The 17,949-nt window shown below is 41.9% G+C and overlaps 1 protein-coding gene across 8 annotated transcripts in view; it reads right to left on the bottom strand.

Annotated features, from left to right (window-relative positions):
• The window catches only part of USP40 (ubiquitin specific peptidase 40), a 56,089-nt gene that overhangs the window by 9,527 nt on the left and 28,613 nt on the right, over positions 1-17,949 (bottom strand). For 5 of the 8 annotated variants that reach the window (XM_026653944.1, XM_026653945.1, XM_026653942.2 and 2 more), the window contains 11 exons: positions 17,687-17,775; positions 17,021-17,107; positions 15,226-15,262; positions 10,434-10,498; positions 9,509-9,583; positions 8,554-8,671; positions 5,499-5,593; positions 4,148-4,266; positions 3,490-3,555; positions 3,009-3,219; positions 184-279 (listed from right to left, as the gene is read on the bottom strand). In XM_026653944.1, coding sequence (XP_026509729.1) covers positions 184-279; positions 3,009-3,219; positions 3,490-3,555; positions 4,148-4,266; positions 5,499-5,593; positions 8,554-8,671; positions 9,509-9,583; positions 10,434-10,498; positions 15,226-15,262; positions 17,021-17,107; positions 17,687-17,775 — 1,058 coding nt within the window. Of the gene's footprint in view, positions 1-183; positions 678-3,008; positions 3,220-3,489; positions 3,556-4,147; positions 4,267-5,498; positions 5,594-8,553; positions 8,672-9,508; positions 9,584-10,433; positions 10,499-15,225; positions 15,263-17,020; positions 17,108-17,686; positions 17,776-17,949 lie in introns of those variants that run through there. The other 3 variants (XM_026653947.2, XM_026653946.2, XM_026653949.2) reach the window with 3 other exon arrangements.

Raw genomic sequence — 17,949 nt, 5'->3', positions numbered from 1 at the left:
ACAAAGTGGTGACAGATGTTTATATGCAGTCACTGTCATACCCATGCAAAGGGATACAGAAGAATGAGGCAGAAATCAGGACACAGTGGATATTATTACTGTTGAAACTAAGTGCTTGTTCACTAATACGACTGGCTGTTAAATCCCAGCTATTTTCACAACTGTGTTCATTCTTAAGTTTACCTTTACACCGATAATGTCTCCATCTTTCAGGTGAAAGGGTGCTGACTGCAAACTCTCCTGTTTTTTCTTCCGTTTCCTCTTTGAAATTTGCTGGGTCTGAATAAAGCCAAAGTATCAAAAAGTGTTCACATGTCCTAAGCCTAGAGATTTCAGAGATTATTAAACTGATTTTTGTTGGTTTCACCTTCTAAGGTATAAAACTCCTATGGGCAGCTGCTCTTCAGCAACTGAAGAGTCTTATTTATTCTTAGAATTGCACATGCACCTATGTCAACAAGTTTTCCTCCACGTAGGCCCCTTACCCTCATTCACCCTGAGGTTTCCCACTTATCCTTCCTCTTCTCCATACACATACTTTAAATCTCCCACATCCCTCCGACAAAGGAGGTCTAGATTATACTACATTTTTAATCAGTTAACTATGGTCCTTAATCAGAGGATCTGCTTACTTCAGCAGAACTCTCAGTGTTATTTCCGTAAACTCATTCCAGCACCTATGGGATTAGAAAAAACCCAAAAACAAAAAACAAAAAAGCACACATGAAAATCCAAACCTGCATTTATGGTATATAATCACATATTAAAATGGTTTCTGGTTTTATACTTATCTCTGGCCTGCAACCTTAGAAAGCTTTTCAATCTACATAAGCAATTTCTAAAGTACAGTAAAAGAAGCTGAGTGGAGCATTTCATCATGTGATCAATGCCACTTCCATCCACCCCAAAGGGCTTTTACCTCATTAACATTGCAGTACTTGGAAGTTCTACTGCAGGGGTGCCATTTCAGATTGGGGAGGGGAGGGGGGAGACTTTAACTGTGATTCCAGGGGCTACTTAGGCACTTGAAAACTCTAGGTTTTTGACAGATAACTTAGCAATTAGCTGACAGGAGCACTGTATCTAATTCCTATCTAAAAGAAAGAAAATTAAATAATTATTAAACACACTCAGCTCTAATACTAACATGTTTGACATCTTTTGGCAAGTCACTTAAGGGACACTGGTTAGGTTTAAAATTTTAATGTATATTCTTATTTTGTTACTAACTCTACAGAGAGAGACTGACCCCGTCAGGACTCCTGGGTTCTATCTCAGCTCTGGGAGGGGAGTGGGGTCTAGTGGGTTACAGCAGGGGGCATATATAAGGTTATATATAAGAACATTAGAATGGCCATACTGGGTCAGACCAAAGATCCATCTAACCCAGTATCCTGTCTTCCCACAGCGGTCAATACCAGGTGCTACAGAGCGAATGAATGAACGGAACAGGCAATCATTGAGTGATCCATCCCCTGTCGCCCACTCACAGCTTCTGGCAAACAGAGGCTAGGGACACCATCCCTGCCCACCCTGGCTAATAGCCATTGATGGACCTTTCCTTCATAAACGTATCTAGTTCTTATTGGAACACTGTTATAGTTTTGGCCTTCACAACAGCCCTGGCAACAAATTTCACATGTTGACTGTGAAGGAATACTTCCTTTTCTTTGTGTTAAATCTCCTGCCTATTAATTTCATAGGGTGACCCCTAGTTCTCGTGTTAGGTGAAGGAGTAAATAACATTAATTTCTCCACACTAGTCATGATTTTATAGACTTCTATCATATCCCCCCTTAATCATCTCTTTTCCAAGCTGAAAAGTCTCAGTCTTATTAATCTCTCCTCATACGGAAGCCATTCCATACCCCTAATAATTTCTGTTGCCCATTTGTGTACCTTTTCCAATTCCAATATATCTTTTTTGAGATGGAGTGACCAAATCTGCCTGCAGTATTCAATATGTGGATGTACCATGGATTTATATAGAAGCAATATGATATTTTCTGCCTTATTATCTATTCCTTTCCTAATGATTCCCTACATTCTGTTTGCTTTTTTTTATTGCCATTGCACATTGAGCAGATGTTTTCAGAGAACCATCCACAATGACTCCAAGATCTCTTTCTCAAACAGCTAATTTAGACCCCATCATTTTGTATGTATAGTTGGGATTATGTTTTCCAATGTGCATTAACTTTGCATTTGTTAACATGAATTTCATTTGCCATTGGGTTGCCCAGTCACCCAGTTTTGTGATATCCCTTTGTAACTCTTTGCAGTCAGCTTTGGACTTGAGTAACTATCTTGAGTAATTTTGTATCATCTGCAAATTTTGCCACCTCACTGTTTACCCCCTTTTCCAGATCATTTATGAATATGTCGAACAGTACTGGTCCCAGTACAGATGCCTGGAGGACACCACTGTTTACTTCTCTCCATTCTCATCATTTATTCCTTCCCTTTGTTTCCTTTCTTTTAACTGGAGTGCCTGGCAATGCTTTCAGGATCATCTAACTATCCTTAATTTAATTTAATTTAATGACAAACCTTTTGTTATCTTAATCACCCGGCCTCTGTTTATAGAGGAACTCCCTGCCCCAAAAGTGGAAGCTGTGAGCAGCACAGAACTCATAATATAGATCACACTCAAGCTATGTTGCAGTTAAGAGCTCCATCTGGGATTAGGGCGTGCGCTGTGAGCAGACCTCAGGTATGAAATGGGGTGGGGGCTCCTAAATGGCACCCCAGTTCTACTGGCTTAGGATGCAACTGAACTCTCATTGTCCTTCCACTGACTTCAGTAAGAGTTGGATCAGGCCCTTAAAGAATAACCAGCCCCATTCACTTCCAAATCCACCTGATGGATAACACTGAATGAAACGTGTGTTCAAATGTATTTAAACTTTCCTACTTTACTTTTTTATTAACAGTCTCTGCACAAAGTTAAATCGTTGGCATCTGTCATTCCAGTCCCAAATTAGTTCCTCTGTCATTTCAGATCTTACCCAGCTGGAGATTGTCATCCACTCAAACTTCTCAGGGAAGTATTTTGCAATTTCGATTTTCTCCACAGGGAGAGAATAGTGAGCAGCAAGTCTATGCCTCAGTGCCCATGCTGTGCATTCTTTGGAGATATCCCACACCAAATCCACAGAGTGGTAGTAATCCCTCTCCCCGGGTATGCCCATCTGCACCCGAAGCAGCAAGTCACTGGGGCTGTGATCAGAAAAAATAAAATAAGGGTTAACAAAGTTCTTGTGAATCAAGCTTCCAGGAGCCATGCACATTCCTGATCAATTATTCTCCTTCTAAGGAATAGTTCTGCTGGGAAATAAGAAGTAAAATAATTTGGGTTTGAAATAAAGTATCCTAGAACAAAGCACTGGCTGGAACCTTGACAGAAAGTTTTAAGTTAAGAACTGCTAGATTAAGTCTCATCTAGTAATGTACATCAATAAAATACTAATAGGTATTTGTAGTACTTACCCCAGATTCTCTTCCTTCTGTAAAGGCTCTATGCAGATTTCTGTTCTGCCTCCCAGTTTATATTCACTAATAAAGAAAGACAGATGAGTTTTATTAAGATTACACCTTGGTTTTGTTTTTTTAATATTTAAAAATCATGTGTTATAATTTGACAAGTTACAGTTTAAAGTGCTGGAAAAACTCTCTTATGTTGAGTTGGAAAACTAAAGTCATAGCCTGTTTGAAAGCAACAAGAGAAAAAAAAATCCAATAAGGTGCATACTGCATTTCAAAAATTCAAAAAAAAAAAAAAAAAAAAAAAAAAAAAAAAAAAAAAAAAAAAAAAATAAAAAAAAAAAAAAAAAAAAAAAAAAAAAAAAAAAAAAAAAAAAAAAACAAAAAAAAAAAAAAAAAAAAAAAAAAAAAAAAAAAAAAAAAAAAAAAAGTCAGCATAACCAATAAACTTAGCCTGATTAAAAAAATTAAAACAAAAACATGATATTCCAGATGAAAAACATCTAATTTATAACAGTTACTCAACTCACAACATTGAAATTACCAGGAATGGGTTTTCTGTTAATATTGACTGAACTGGTATATTTCTCCACCAATCCATCTCACAATCCAGTCATGTAGCGTTGCAACAGACTGAAGGTTGAGTGTTCAATTAGAAACCTACTTGAGTTGTTGCTGGTTGTTTCGTAAAAGCTTGCCTGGGCGCTTACTTTCCAATGTCCAGGCTCTGAGAAACTCGGGTGATGGGACACTGAGCTCCTGGAAGAAGGGCAAGGTCATGGCCTGAAAAAACCAAACATCTCTTCAGTAATTTTAGTTGCCAGTCTAGTTGCAAAGATGTAGTAATGCCACACAATGTAACCCATTTGACTGATCCTCTGTGCAGTATTTAAGCAATTATAAATACAGAGAATGAATTTACACAGATCTACTTCTACTCTGTTGTCCACTTAACTACTGTCCGGTGAGGACTACAAGGGGTGGATTTCCTTTTCAGCCCCAAAACAAATCTGAGTGAACTCCCTCCCCAACATTCCTCAGTTTAACAAACAGGTTCTGAGATTCTTTGAAAACACTTACAGACTCTGGTTTATATTTTGGTTTTAAAAGTGAATGGGATGAGACATGATCACTCCAGCCAGGTGCCGAATAAGCTTTCCCTACTCTTTTGCAAAAGGTATATCAAATGCACACTGCTGTTCCCATTCTGAGTTGGTTTCTTTGATGTGCATAAAGGATGTAAATGTTCAACATGGCCTTTCATATTAGTTGGCCACACAAAAAGTGTTTGGCTGAAACCAAGCTGTTCTAGTCTAACCTAAAAGTGACATGTAATATGGAGCATAGTTAAGAAGATAGTCACCCATGCAGTGAAAATGGAACAACCAATTGGGTGAATAATGTGCCCTTTGCAGTGGAATTTATAAAAATCTATTCAGTTAGTTATGTTTTCTTCTCCAAAAGCTAGCTACAATTGCTAAGGCATCAGGAATAATTACTAAAATGCATCTTAGATTCCACCCAAAAAGGCCAAATCCACATCTTCCAAAATGACATAACCAGGTCTTCTTAGTACCAAAAGCATTTATTGAATCATTACATTCAACATATGAAACACAAAAAACTAATACAGGAACAATGTAGAAATGGAAAGTGGTTCTTTTGATAGTGTTTGTAGAGGTGTGTGTTTCTCTTATTTATCACTTTTACAATAACAAGATAAAAGTAAGCCTGCAAACCATAAAAGGTAAAGTTTCAGATGAAGTGCAGCATGATTCTAGCAGCTGGGAACATGTGAAAGGTAGAATGGCAATTGCAGGAAACAGATACTAGGAAAATGTCTGAGCTACATGCTCATAGTGCCTGTTGGTACTTACCACTGAACATGGCATATAAGCAAATGCCATATCAGAACATACTGGAGATGAGGGGAAAAGGAAATAAAAAATATATATTAATATAGCTCACTTATGGAATCACAGTAGTATGGTGACATAGAAAGGATAATATCTAACCTGAATTTTCAGATCCTCCAGAAAAGCTTCTCCAGAGATTTCCACATCGCCTGCATAACAAAGCCCGATGTCTGACTCGACATATCTTGGGGAATCTTTAAAGAGATCAGTAGATACAGTTAAAGAAAACTGACATTATATAACCACATGTATTGTTCTATACCGGGGTGGGCAAACTTTTTGGCCCGAGGGCCACATCGGGGTTGCGAAACTGTATGGAGGGCCGGGTAGGGAAGGCTGTGCCTCCCCAAACAGCCTGGCCCCCGCCCCCTATACACCCCCCTCCCATTTCCAGCCCCCGACTGCCCCCCTCAGAACCTCCGACCCATCCAACCCCCCCTGCTCCTTGTCCCCTGACTGCCCCCTCCTGGGACCCCCGTCCCTAACTGCCCCACCCCCGGACCCCACTCCCTATCCACCCCCCCCCCCCCGCTTCCTGTCCCCTGACTGCCCCCCTGACTCCTATCCACACCCCCGCCCCCTGACAGGGCCCTTGGGACTCCCACACCTATCCAACCCCCCGTTCCCAGTCCCCTGACTGCTCCCCCCCCAAGAACCTCCGCCCCATCCAACTGCCCCCTGTTCCCTGTCCCCTGAGTGCCCCCTGGTACCCCCTACCCCATATCCAAACCCTCCCTCCCCCCTCCACTTCCTTACCATGCCACTCAGAGCAGCAGGAGCTTGCAGCCCCACCACCCAGCCGGAGCCAGCCCCGCCGCCATGCTGCCTGGCAGGAGCAGCGGGCCAGAGCGCTGGCGGCGCAGCAAACTGAGGCTGCAGGGGAGGGGGGACAGCAGGGGAGGGGCTGGGAGCTAGCCTCCCCGGCCGGGAGCTCAGGAGCCGGGCAGGACGGTCCCACAGGCCGGATGTGGCCCACGGGCCGTAGTTTGCCCACCTCTGTTCTATACAATACCTTGCTAAAAATTAGAACAGTTAATGAACAGTCAATTCAGTGTTCAATAAATGTGAGATTTCACTTTCATTTGTTTAATTAACCATCCATTATTATATAATTTGATAAAACCTCTAATAACTTTAGTAGGATGCAAAACTAGAAAGAATTCAGCCTGTTTTAATACTCCAAATTTCAGCTTATGACTGATTACTGTCAACCACAAATGAAGAAATTCTTAAAACCCCAAAGGCAATATTGAACCGTTTACCTCAAAATGAGTGGTGTGTCAGATTTGCCTCCTAATAACGTCTTAATTAGAAAGAAAGAATGTGCTTACTAAGTAGATCAGAAACCAAGGCAGAGTGTAAAATAACATGATTTTCTCCTCTGCCAATACATGTTAAGATGGTGTTCAACGACACAGGTACCAGGAATTTGACAAGGTAGCCCCAATGAAAGCTATTATCTGAACAGCATTCCAAGAAGTTTGGTACAGCTCCACATTGTACATAGCAAGAGTGGGAGATACTAATTAGTGAACAGTTATGCTAATTTGGAAGTGGGTAACAAGTAACAAGAAAAGATAGATAATGCCGAGTTCTTCTGTAATGCAACAGAACTCTGTACTGAAGAGGAGGGTTTTTTTCTTTGCTTGGCAGCAGCAGGAGGTGGAAAGTAGCTTTGTTTTTTCCAGTTTGCATGATTTCTCCACCTTCTTTTATTCCTTCCCCACTTCATTTTATCTTCCTACCTTAATTGGTTTTGTTTGATTTTATAAATTTTAAAAGAGCAAACATTTCTAGAAGAAAGCAATGTATACATCACCCTTAGCAGCTATGCCTTATTTAGGTTTCAGAGTAGCAGCCGTGTTAGTCTGTATCTGCAAAAAGAACAGGAGTACTTGTGGCACCTTAGAGACTAACAAATTTATTTGAGCGAAAGCTTTTGCTCAAATAAATTTGTTAGTCTCTAAGATGCCACAAGTACTCCTGTTCTTTATGCCTTATGTACTCACCCATCATTTTACAGCTTATGAAAAGTTACATATCTACACTATCCCACAGTTCAGATTACAGAGGTGTGAACAGCAACCAGCACCGAAGTGCTGCGCTGTAACTAACCAGTGTGGATGCTGTGGGTGCAAACTATAAGGTTCCTAGTTCGCATTAATGTAATCCTCTTCAAATAGGACTACATTAATGTAATATAACATTATGTGGGAGGAGTTACAGCGCAGCATGTTGGTGCACACTGCTATTCACACCCCCGTAATCCAAACTGTGGGGCAGCGTACACAGCCTAAGGATTGTGGTTAGATGTTCGGCTGCATGTGTATGGTTTTTTTGTGTGCTGCCCCAGCTCTGCACAAACAGTCGTCACAGCAGAACTGGAGCGATCCACCCAATAACAAGATCCGTTAAGGTATGAAGGCACCCAGCCAGGTTTACTGTTGACAAAGCACGGTAATAGCACCTGGCAGACTCTAGGAGGATACTAAGACGTGTATGCCCATGACAATGGACGCAGCTCAGTGAATGGCAGGACTTTCCATTCCCCCCTCGGCTGGACAAAGATACTCCCTCTGAAATACATTTTTATACCCTAATACAAACAAGGTAGTAGTGCCTCTGACATAGTTAGTTAGTGCACTCTGAGGTGGCTAGTTATTACCCATCACCTTGTACATGTTGGTTCAATTAAAACACTTCTATTACGTACTGTCATCCTAACCTTATCTTTTAGGAGGGGTCAGTGCGTTCCTGTTATTCTTGGGAAATGCTTATGTACCATCCTTAATATTGGAATGTTCTGGTACCACTTAATATCAGAATGTGTTTCCATAAGAACTTTGTGCTTAGCACTTCTTAGGAAAGTGTATTTTTGCATTATTAGCCCTGTTCTTGCCAGATTCTGTGAGCAGGTCCTGCCTCATACCGAGCCTCTAATACAAGGGCTCTCTTCCTACTTAGGTTCTCTTCCTACTACAAGGATCAGAAGAAGATTGTACAACCCATAAAACATCAGGCCCTTCAAGAAGATATTCTACAAATATTGTTGCCTAATTGGTAAATATGGGCTGGCCATTTGGTTTTGCAAAAGGCAACTCTCTCTACTCAAGAAGTTCTTGGAAATCTTTACTTCTGAACACCTACAACTCACCTCCTGCTGGAGATACTCGCAATGCCCCCATCATGCAGTTCACTTGATCCTGCATGCTCTCTTGCTGTCCAAAGTGCATCAAAGGCTTGTACCACCAGATGGGCACTTTCAGGAATCCCTGTACAGTGAATGAAAAATACTTGATTACTCACTTTCTGTACTATTACAAGTAAGTTAAGTTTGATTTTTGCATCAACAGAGAAGAATATTAATCTGCAATGTTAATTTTCCATCTTTGTTTTTTTTCTAATCTTGTTTTGTGTAAAGGACTCCTGCACGGGCCTCGGATTCCTGTTTGTTCTACCTGTATAGGGCCCACGGAGAGGGTTAGTGACAAAACTGGTTACAGCATAATGACGTCACCCCGTTTTGTCTCCAATAGGTGCAACGAACCCCTTACTCAGAGTCTGGTAGAGACTGAGACATGGTAAGAACTAGCTGACTGAGGCTTAATTAACATAAGACCTAAGTGACATTGCTAGTTTGGGGAAAAGCATCAGGCTGTATGACAAAGATTACATCTGCCCCTCTGACAGGGGTGTTTGTCCACCTTTGGTGACATTGCTTCACATTATGGGGCTCTGGTTAGATTCCCGACTGCTCTTAGATGATCAGGAAGTGGAAATGACCAAGATGACTCTCTCTGTCCACATCTGATCAGGAGGTTGCAACCATTTCTTTCTGAGGCAGACGTATCATCACACACTTCTTTGTCACTTCACTTCAAGCCTATTGCAATGTGCTCTACACATTTTAAAACCATTTGTGAACAACCTGATACAAAATGTGGTGGCCTGCTAAGTAGAGTCTCTCACCATGTGCACTTTACTGTACAGATCTGGACTGGCTACCTGTTGGTTACCAGGTGGAGTTTCAGGCTTTGTTTTTGACTTATAACGTTCTAAATGGCTTAGGATCTGCCCAACTGTAGCATGACACAAAGTGAAAATGTTACCTTGGGTGGCAGTTTCCCTTCAGTTATGACCAAAGTATCTCCACTGCAGACATTAAGCTCCTTCAGTCTGGCACCCTGAGGGAGCAGAAAGCATAGTGTGTTTTGTTAAATGAATGAGTTTTTTCACTTGTAAAAAGCATTCTGGGTGTGCAGGCCTTAAAGCCACAGGGGGTTGTTTTTCCATACAAGAGCATTTTATGCAAAAATCAAACTTTACTCACTTTCTGTACTATTAGCCAGGATGGGTAAGGAATGGTGTCCCTAGCCTCTGTTTGTCAGAGGGTGGAGATGGATGGCAGGAGAGAGATCACTTGATCATTACCTGTTAGGTTCACTCCCTCTGGGGCACCTGGCATTGGCCACTATCAGTAGACAGGATACTGGGCTAGATGGACCTTTGGTCTGACCCAGTATGGCCGTTCTTATGTTCTTAAACTTCATCTGGCTGCTGATTACTTGATGGAGACTCAACAACTGTTCAGCTGCACTAGACGGAGCAGGAATTTGGAGTATTGTGTTGTGCCACCACCTGACCAAATGTCGACACCAATGTACAAGTCTTCCCTTTATATGGGTCTGTGTTGCAAGTTTAATAGGCGTCCTATTGCTCTCTGGTTCCCATTTCCTCTGAAGCAAACTAAGTTATCAATAAATAATAATACCTAGCACTTATCAGTAGGTCTCAAAGCTCCTAACACACCAAATCCTAGGCTTCAGGAAACAATTTTATGGAAAATCTTTAACAATAGCCACAGCAAATCACTACAAGGCAAATACTTTGTGTGTTACATATTCTGTATGTGTGTACATGCTCACCCTTGCCAAATCACCAACAACATAAAATAGGATGTGGCCTGCAATATACCACAGACCTAGGAGCCCTTAACATATTTGCTTTTTAATGTAAAACATAGGGTTCTCTTACTTCCTCACTTAATGCTTCTCCAGCTTCAGAGCACCAATCGATTCTTCTCAAATGCCAGTTGTCACCTGCAAAAAGCAGAACACTGAAAACAGTCAGCAAAATATCACTATTACAAAAGAATATGTAAACATACTCTTCCCAAGGGTAATTCATACATTTCTCAACTTTGACAAATGTTAGAGATTAAATGGATGCCAAATTTAAGAGAAAAATTAAAACTAGTTATAGATACCACACATGCTCAACTCCCTAAAACAATTTGTCGTTTTGCAACCACATTTTCCTATTTTATAAATGTTTCTCTCTCTCACGCTCTCTCTTCCCCTAACCCAAGGATGGCCAACCTGAGCCTGAGAACGAGCCAGAATTTACCAATGTACATTGCTAAAGAGCCACAGTATTATGGAATGATTATACACACACACACACACACACACACACACACACACACACACACACATTATACACGCCTCTACCTCGATATAACGCGACCCAATATAACACAAATTTGGATATAACGCGGTAAAGCAGTGCTCCGGGTGGGGCGGGGCTGCGCACTCCGGTGGATCAAAGCAAGTTCAATATAACACGGTTTCACCTATAACGTGGTAAGATTTTTTGGCTTCCGAGGACAGCTTTATATCGAGGTAGAGGTGTAATTTGATAATGTATATTATCCATTTGTAAGGTATAGTTAACGATAATAACAACAACTTGTCTTAACGTTTTATTTAGTAGGACTTCTGGCAATCTTTGCTTTCAACAATTCCCTTGAAGTTTGGTTTGTGTTCAGTTGTGCTCACACGCAGCAGTTAGCTTAAGTGGCTGTCTATTAAAACGGATCGCTGCTTGGATTTCACATGTTTGAGTGTTGAGAAAACAGACTCACAAAGATAGGTCGAGGCAAACATCAAGATTAATTTTAGGGTCGCACCTCTGATGTTGGGGTATTTATCCTTGGGTACAGATTTCCAGAAAGTAAGGATCCCCTCTGTCTTCTGAACAGATTTCAATCTGTCATCTTCCAAAAGTTCTATTATTTCCATCTGGGATGTTGCTTCGTCAGTGACTAAAGGGGGCTTCAGACAATCGGCTTCAGCACTAAAAGGGTCAATCAGAAATCTGATTTGAGGTCTTTTCTGCTGCAAATCTTGGAATCTTTCCTCAAAACTGTCCTTAAGATCTTTAATCATGCTCGCATATCTAGTTGTGCTCTGTTTTAGGGGTTCTGCTGCATCTTCTTTTGATCTGTCTGGAAGTTATGACATTGAGGGAAAGTATGTCAGCTCTCCCTCAAGCATTTGTCTGTGAAACAACTGCAGTTTGTTCATGAACACAAATACACTTTGCACTAGATCAGACAGCAACCGGAATTTTCCTTGTAAGTCCATGTTAAGTTTATCCAAATGCAGCAGCATGTCTGCAAGAAATTCCAAGTCTAGAACCCACCCAGGATCTGTAAGCTCAGGGTCTATTCTTTGCTTCTCCTCCATAAACAATTTTACTGGTTCCAGGAGCTCAAATAAACAGGAAATAACTTTACCCCTCGAGAGCCACCGAACTGCGCAGTGAAATGGCAAATCAGCAGGGAAGTTGTCTTCATCAAGTTCTTCAATTAGATTTTGAAATGGTTTGTGATTGAGTGCATTTGAGCGAATGAAATTCACAATTTGCAAGACTGGTTTCATGACGTGATCAAATTTGAGATTTTTAGATACCAGTTTCTCCCGATGAATAATACAGTGAAATGTCCAAAATTCGGGAAAACTATCATCAGACTTACAAAGCCCTACCAATCCATTCACAGATTCCCCACATGGATGGAGCCCCGTCCGTTGCAATAGCAGTGAGCTTCTGTAAAGAGAAGTGGTGTTTCGCAACTAGCAACATCAATGCCTCCCCTTTAGATCTCGTCCACGAGTTCTATCCTTTAATGGCATGATATCCAGGAGTTCTTCCGTTACATCACAGTCGTCAGACACAGTCCAGACAAATACCGATAATTGAGGTTTATCCTGTACATTGCACAACTCATCCAAAGCGATGCTCAAATACTCACACTGCTGAAGTTGCAAGTGCAGTTGCAATGCAATGTCACTGTTCAGGTCGGAGATTCTGCGTTCTATTGTGTAGCGTGAAAGCTGCAGGCCAGAAATTTTCTTCTGTAGATTCTCATTCGCGGGTGACAGGGTTGAAATCACATCATTGAGGCACATTTTTATAAACTTGTCTTCAGAGTAAGGCTTTTTTGCACAGGCTATGTGCCAGGCCACATAATAGGAGGCTAACGTTACAGTTTGCGATAGGTTGGCAAATCTGGTGAAGAACTGGGCTTCTACATCTGTTTGTTTTTTCAAAGTTTCCAGTTTTAAAGTGCAGAGTTCAGAACCTTGTGGGAATTCTTGATCCACATGTGCATGGCTAGAAGCGAAATGACGCTGCAAGTTTGAAGATTTGAACTGAAAGACACACATCTGGCAAAGACGACACATGGCCTTACCATTACATTCAACAAAAAAGTACTCATTCTCCACCTCCTGTTGCAAGCCTCCATTTTCATCTGTGTATTTTCTTTTCTGTTTGAACTTGCCTTCCATTGTTAGATGGTGTAAGAAAAATTTTGATAAAAAATTTCCACACCAGCTAGTAGTCACTGTGTACTTTATTGAAGGAGACACAGGCTCCAGCCAGGGGTTGCTGGACACCTGGCTCTGCCACAGGCCCCGCCTTTCACTCCACCCCTTTCACCAAGTCCCCACCCCCACTCTGTCACTTCCTGCCCCTGCCCCACCTTCGCCCTGCCTCTTCCTGCCCCATTCCGCCCCCTCCCCCAGTGAGCTGTGTCCTTGCTCCTCCCCCTCTCCCTCCCAGAGCCTCCTGGCGCGAAACACAGGCAGCGGGCAAGGGGACGGAGGAGGCGGCAAGGGAGGGGAGAGGCTGTGCACCAGGTTGAAACAGCTGATCGTGGCAGGAGGTGCTGGGGGAGGGAGAGGGGCTGGGCGCCGCGTCCTCGCTCTTCCCCCTCCCTTCCTGAGCTGCCGCAATACCGCGAAACATCTGATCACGGTGGAAGGCGCTGGGGAAGGGAGGGGGGCTGGGTGCCGCGTCCTCGCTCCTCCCCCTCCCTCCCAGAGCTACAACACCCTGAAACAGCTGATCATGGCAGGCGGGAGGGGCAGGTGCTGATGGGGGGGGCGCCGGCAGGCGCTGGAGGGGCAGGGGACTGATAGGGCTGCCAGTGGGTGCTGAGCACCCAACATTTTTTCCCCAGAGTTGACTCCTGGCAAGAACCGCAGATTTTCTTTTGAAGAGCCGCATGTGGCTCTGGAGCCACCAGTTGGCCACCCCGCCCTAACCAGAGGAAACTAATAAGATATAGAGGGGAAGTGAATTGTCGGCTTCAAAAAATGCTGTCAAATACAAAGAAAACAGAATGAAAAAAATTGAGAAAAATTAATTTTCAGTTACAAAAATGTTAAGCGTTACTTGTAGGTATATTTTCAAACAGATGTACGATTTAAGCTGATGATGGCCTCTTAAAAATGAACACAACTGTTGCTGTAAGAAAAGGGTATTTTTACTACCTCCAAAATTTCAGGGCTGATTTGCACTAGTTCTGGGATTATAATATGTTAATTACTGCCATAGAAAGAGCAGAGTGAGTACAAAGCATTATGGAAGAGCAGTTATGTTTGTTCTTGAATTTTTCCTCTGAGGAAAGTATTATAAAAATATTTATATATATTTGCATTTTAAGGTCTAAAATTTGACCTTCCTAAACTAAAATCCCTAAATCCAGACAGAATTATCTTCTTAAAGTACAGGAAAAAAGCATGTCCAACAGTCTTTTTAAGTGGGGGAAAAAAAGAATCCAAGTGATTTGAAACACAAATTTTATTAGAAAGAGCACCTAGTTCCACATGAAGTTCAAATTAAGGCCTAATTCAGCTTTTCAGGGTTGGTGATATAAAATGAGAACACGTAAGGAGCACAGTACTATTGCTTTCATGGCAGGGAAATCTATACTTACAGAAATTAATGAGGTTAATGTTTTTCAAACATGAATTTACCTACTGGGTGGCGCATACACATACAGAGAAGTTTTAGTTTTTAGCTTGGCTGCTTAACATGTATTCTAATACAAGTAAATGAATGTAGATGAAAATGTTTTTTGAACATGAACTTTTCTATTATCTGACTTGCTTAAATTTGCAACCTTTACTATACACTAACATAGAACATTGTATTTAATACATATTAATTTCAGTGCTCAAGATAGAGGAAATGATGGCATGCTCCTTTTTCTCTCCTTTTTTCAAGCTATTTCCATTTTTTAACCAGCAGCAATGAGAAATGCTGTGCTGACAAAACCACCAATATAGACAGTCAATCACTAAATAGCTTCTGCATGCTCATTTCATTTAGCACTTTTAATTATGGAATGGTCCAAAGCACATGCTCACAGATGCAATTTTACCATTAATTTCACTTTTACAGCTTTGCTTTGGGAAAGTGATTTAAAGATCTCTTTTTATTTATTGTGATCAATGAAGTCAAGGGTGAGTTTTTGCCCAATTTAGACTGGCAAAGTACAAAGCATGAACTTTATTGGGCTGAGATTCCAGACCTTCATTCATTTTCTCTAAGCTCAATAAATCCTCTCTCTTTCACTGCATCTCACAATGATGCAAATGAGCTTAATTTTAAACAATTACTTTTTAAGCTTGTAGGGTGTGCAAAAGGAATCTGGAAAACACTGAACACATTAGACAAACTACCTTGTACAACTAACCTGGTAACCCAGATTTCTCCAGCATTACGTTTAGACACTGAAAGAAAAGAAAAATACATGGTGATATTTAACCCCAGTACATAATTTGAAAAATAATTTCATTTACAAAACTAGATTTTCCAAAGTGTAACCTGATCTGCTACTATCTTAATGAACAGAACTGCACGCAAACCCTTACTTGACGCTTGTCGGAAAGCCATATCTGAGCCCTTAGAACAGAGGTGGGCAAACTACGACCCGCAGACCACATCCCGCCCGCGGGACCATCCTGCCTGGCCCTTGAGCTCCCGGCTGGGGAGGCTAGTTCGCTGTGCCGTCAGTGCTTTGGGTGGCGGGGCTGCGAGCTCTTGCCAGGCAGCACGGCTGCGAGAGCCGCCGGTGTAGTGTATTAAATTGCTCTCCGTAGGAATGTGCTACTTATGGTGTACTACTTACAGCTGCCAGTCCTGGTGCTCTGAGTGGCATGGTAAGGGGGCAGGGAGTGGGGAGATTGGATAAGGGGCAGCATATCCCGGGGGGCAGTCAGGGGACAGGGATCGGTTGGATAGGCGTGGGAGTCCCGGGGGGCCTGTCAGAGGGTGAGGGTGTGGATAGGAGTCAGAGCAGTCAGGGGACAGGGAGCAGGGGGGGTTGGATAGGGGGCGGGGTTCCAGGGGGGCAGTTAGGGGTGGATGGTCCTGGGAGGGGGTGGTCAGGGGACAAGGAGCGGGGGGTGGTGGATGGGTCGGAGGTTCTGAGGGGGGCAGTCAGGGGGCGGGAAGTGGGAGGGGGCAGACAGGCTGTTTGGGGAGGCACAGCCTTCCCTACCTGGCCCTCCATACAGTTTCAGAACCCCGATGTGGCCCTCAGGCCAAAAAGTTTGCCCACCCCGCCTTAGAATATAAAATTGTTTTCATGTATAAATGTATACATATACAATTTTAATATTCTAGAGGAAGCAGCTTTCACAGCCTGTCAGAAAATAGACTTGTGCTATCCATTTATCACTTCTATGAGAGGACTTCTGTTGTGTAGGAGTTTGACACAACAACTTCCTCCCACAGGTTTCCTTTACTAAAATAAAGCCAGAATCTTAAAAAGCCCAACTCCTTCTGATTACTTTTAGTCTAAACTATGTGCGTGGTAGATACTACAAGTTTATGCTAGTTGCAATGAGAACTGCTGTGGCAGCAGCAGGGCATCTGCTATGAGGGCAGGCAGATGTTTCTTATATTTGCATTAATTTGTGGGAGAAAACCTCTTGACTTCTATACACCCATGGGATGGAGGTTAAAAAACTATATGTAAAAGTGTCTTCCAAAAGATTTTGAACTCACATAATGTGTGTCCTTATGTTCAGCACCAACACTTTGCCTTAAAAATCCACAGGACCAACATATGCGTGTTTTAAAGACACGACTCCAAAACACAGACCTCGCTTCAGTTTTCAAAAAGACTAATTCCACAACAAAATTGCAGATCCAGCCACTTACACCCCACTTAATCGTGATCCGCCCTGTCATAGTATTACATAGTCCCATATGACTAATAAAGTGACACTACTTGTAAAGACGATCACATGACCATGTCTAAGTCAGCTGGATTCTGACCAGTCCACAGGCAGACTCCTCTCCCCACCATCTTTAAGGAACTCAAGACATTTCTCTCCCCTTTTCTACTTTTGAAGTTTTCCCCAATAAATCAATTTCCTCGGGGCACCTGCTGTAACATGGATGCTATTTTGAAGCAATACACAGTAGCAAGCAAGGAGTATCCAGGTGCAGAGGAGCTGGCATTGGAGAACTCCTGTAATTACCTCTCTCACAGATGCAGTCTCTTCCACTACTATCTCCATCTCTGGGGCTCCCTGCAGATCACTCCCAACAACAAAATACAAGAAGAGCTAAGAAAAGGATAGCATGTCAAATTAAAGTTCAGAAATCATGCAGCATGATTTTATATATACATATAATAGATTTACATGATTTTTAATTCCAGAATAAAGCTAAAACAGACTACTTCAGATACAGTACAAATATGGGGGAGTCCATCATAATTACTTATCTAAACTCTCAGAAGATATAGTTAAGAATGAAAACAGAGTTAAGTTTTCTTTGTATTCACTGCATGTGCATGTTGGTTAATTACAGCAGGATTGTCTCTCTAACAAAACAAACAGCACTGAAATCCTCTTCTGGCAAAACATACAATAGGCAGTCCAGGTTCATCTTACAGTTAAAAATGAAATAAGGCAGGGAAGGTGCTGAGTCTAGTAAATGACAATGTTCCTGTTACCCCTAAGTCTGCAAAGTGAGTAAGCCCATTAGCATATTTCATAAAAGGAACGAGCATTTCTCCTATACTGCTATTAACTCTACAAAGTGTTATGACGAGAAAATACAAATCAGGAATATTGGAAAATGTAAAATGATCAAAGCTCTTTTGTGCCAAATCCTCTTTCTGTGTATCCCTACTCTTTTACCTGAGTGGAAGTTGGAGCTTTTCCATGACACAGTCCCAACAGGCTTCCCATCTTTAGCTCTGCTTCTTTGACAGTATAATCCTCAGGCACTTTAGAGAGGAGAAAAATATAGAAAACACAATAAAAGTTTGTTTCCAAAAAATATTAGTGCTGCCAGTGTGGTCATTAAAGTGATGATGCAAACACTTAACTGTTAATAGCAACAGAGGGTCCTGTGGCACCTTTAAGACTAACAGAAGTATTGGGAGCATAAGCTTTCGTGG

This window comes from Terrapene carolina, unplaced genomic scaffold (genome assembly GCF_002925995.2).
Source record: "Terrapene carolina triunguis isolate 2854851 unplaced genomic scaffold, T_m_triunguis-2.0 Scaffold173, whole genome shotgun sequence".
Classification (NCBI taxonomy): Eukaryota; Metazoa; Chordata; order Testudines; family Emydidae; genus Terrapene; species Terrapene triunguis.
Note: the sequence above shows the minus strand (reverse complement) of the source record. Positions and strands in the feature narration are given on the sequence as shown.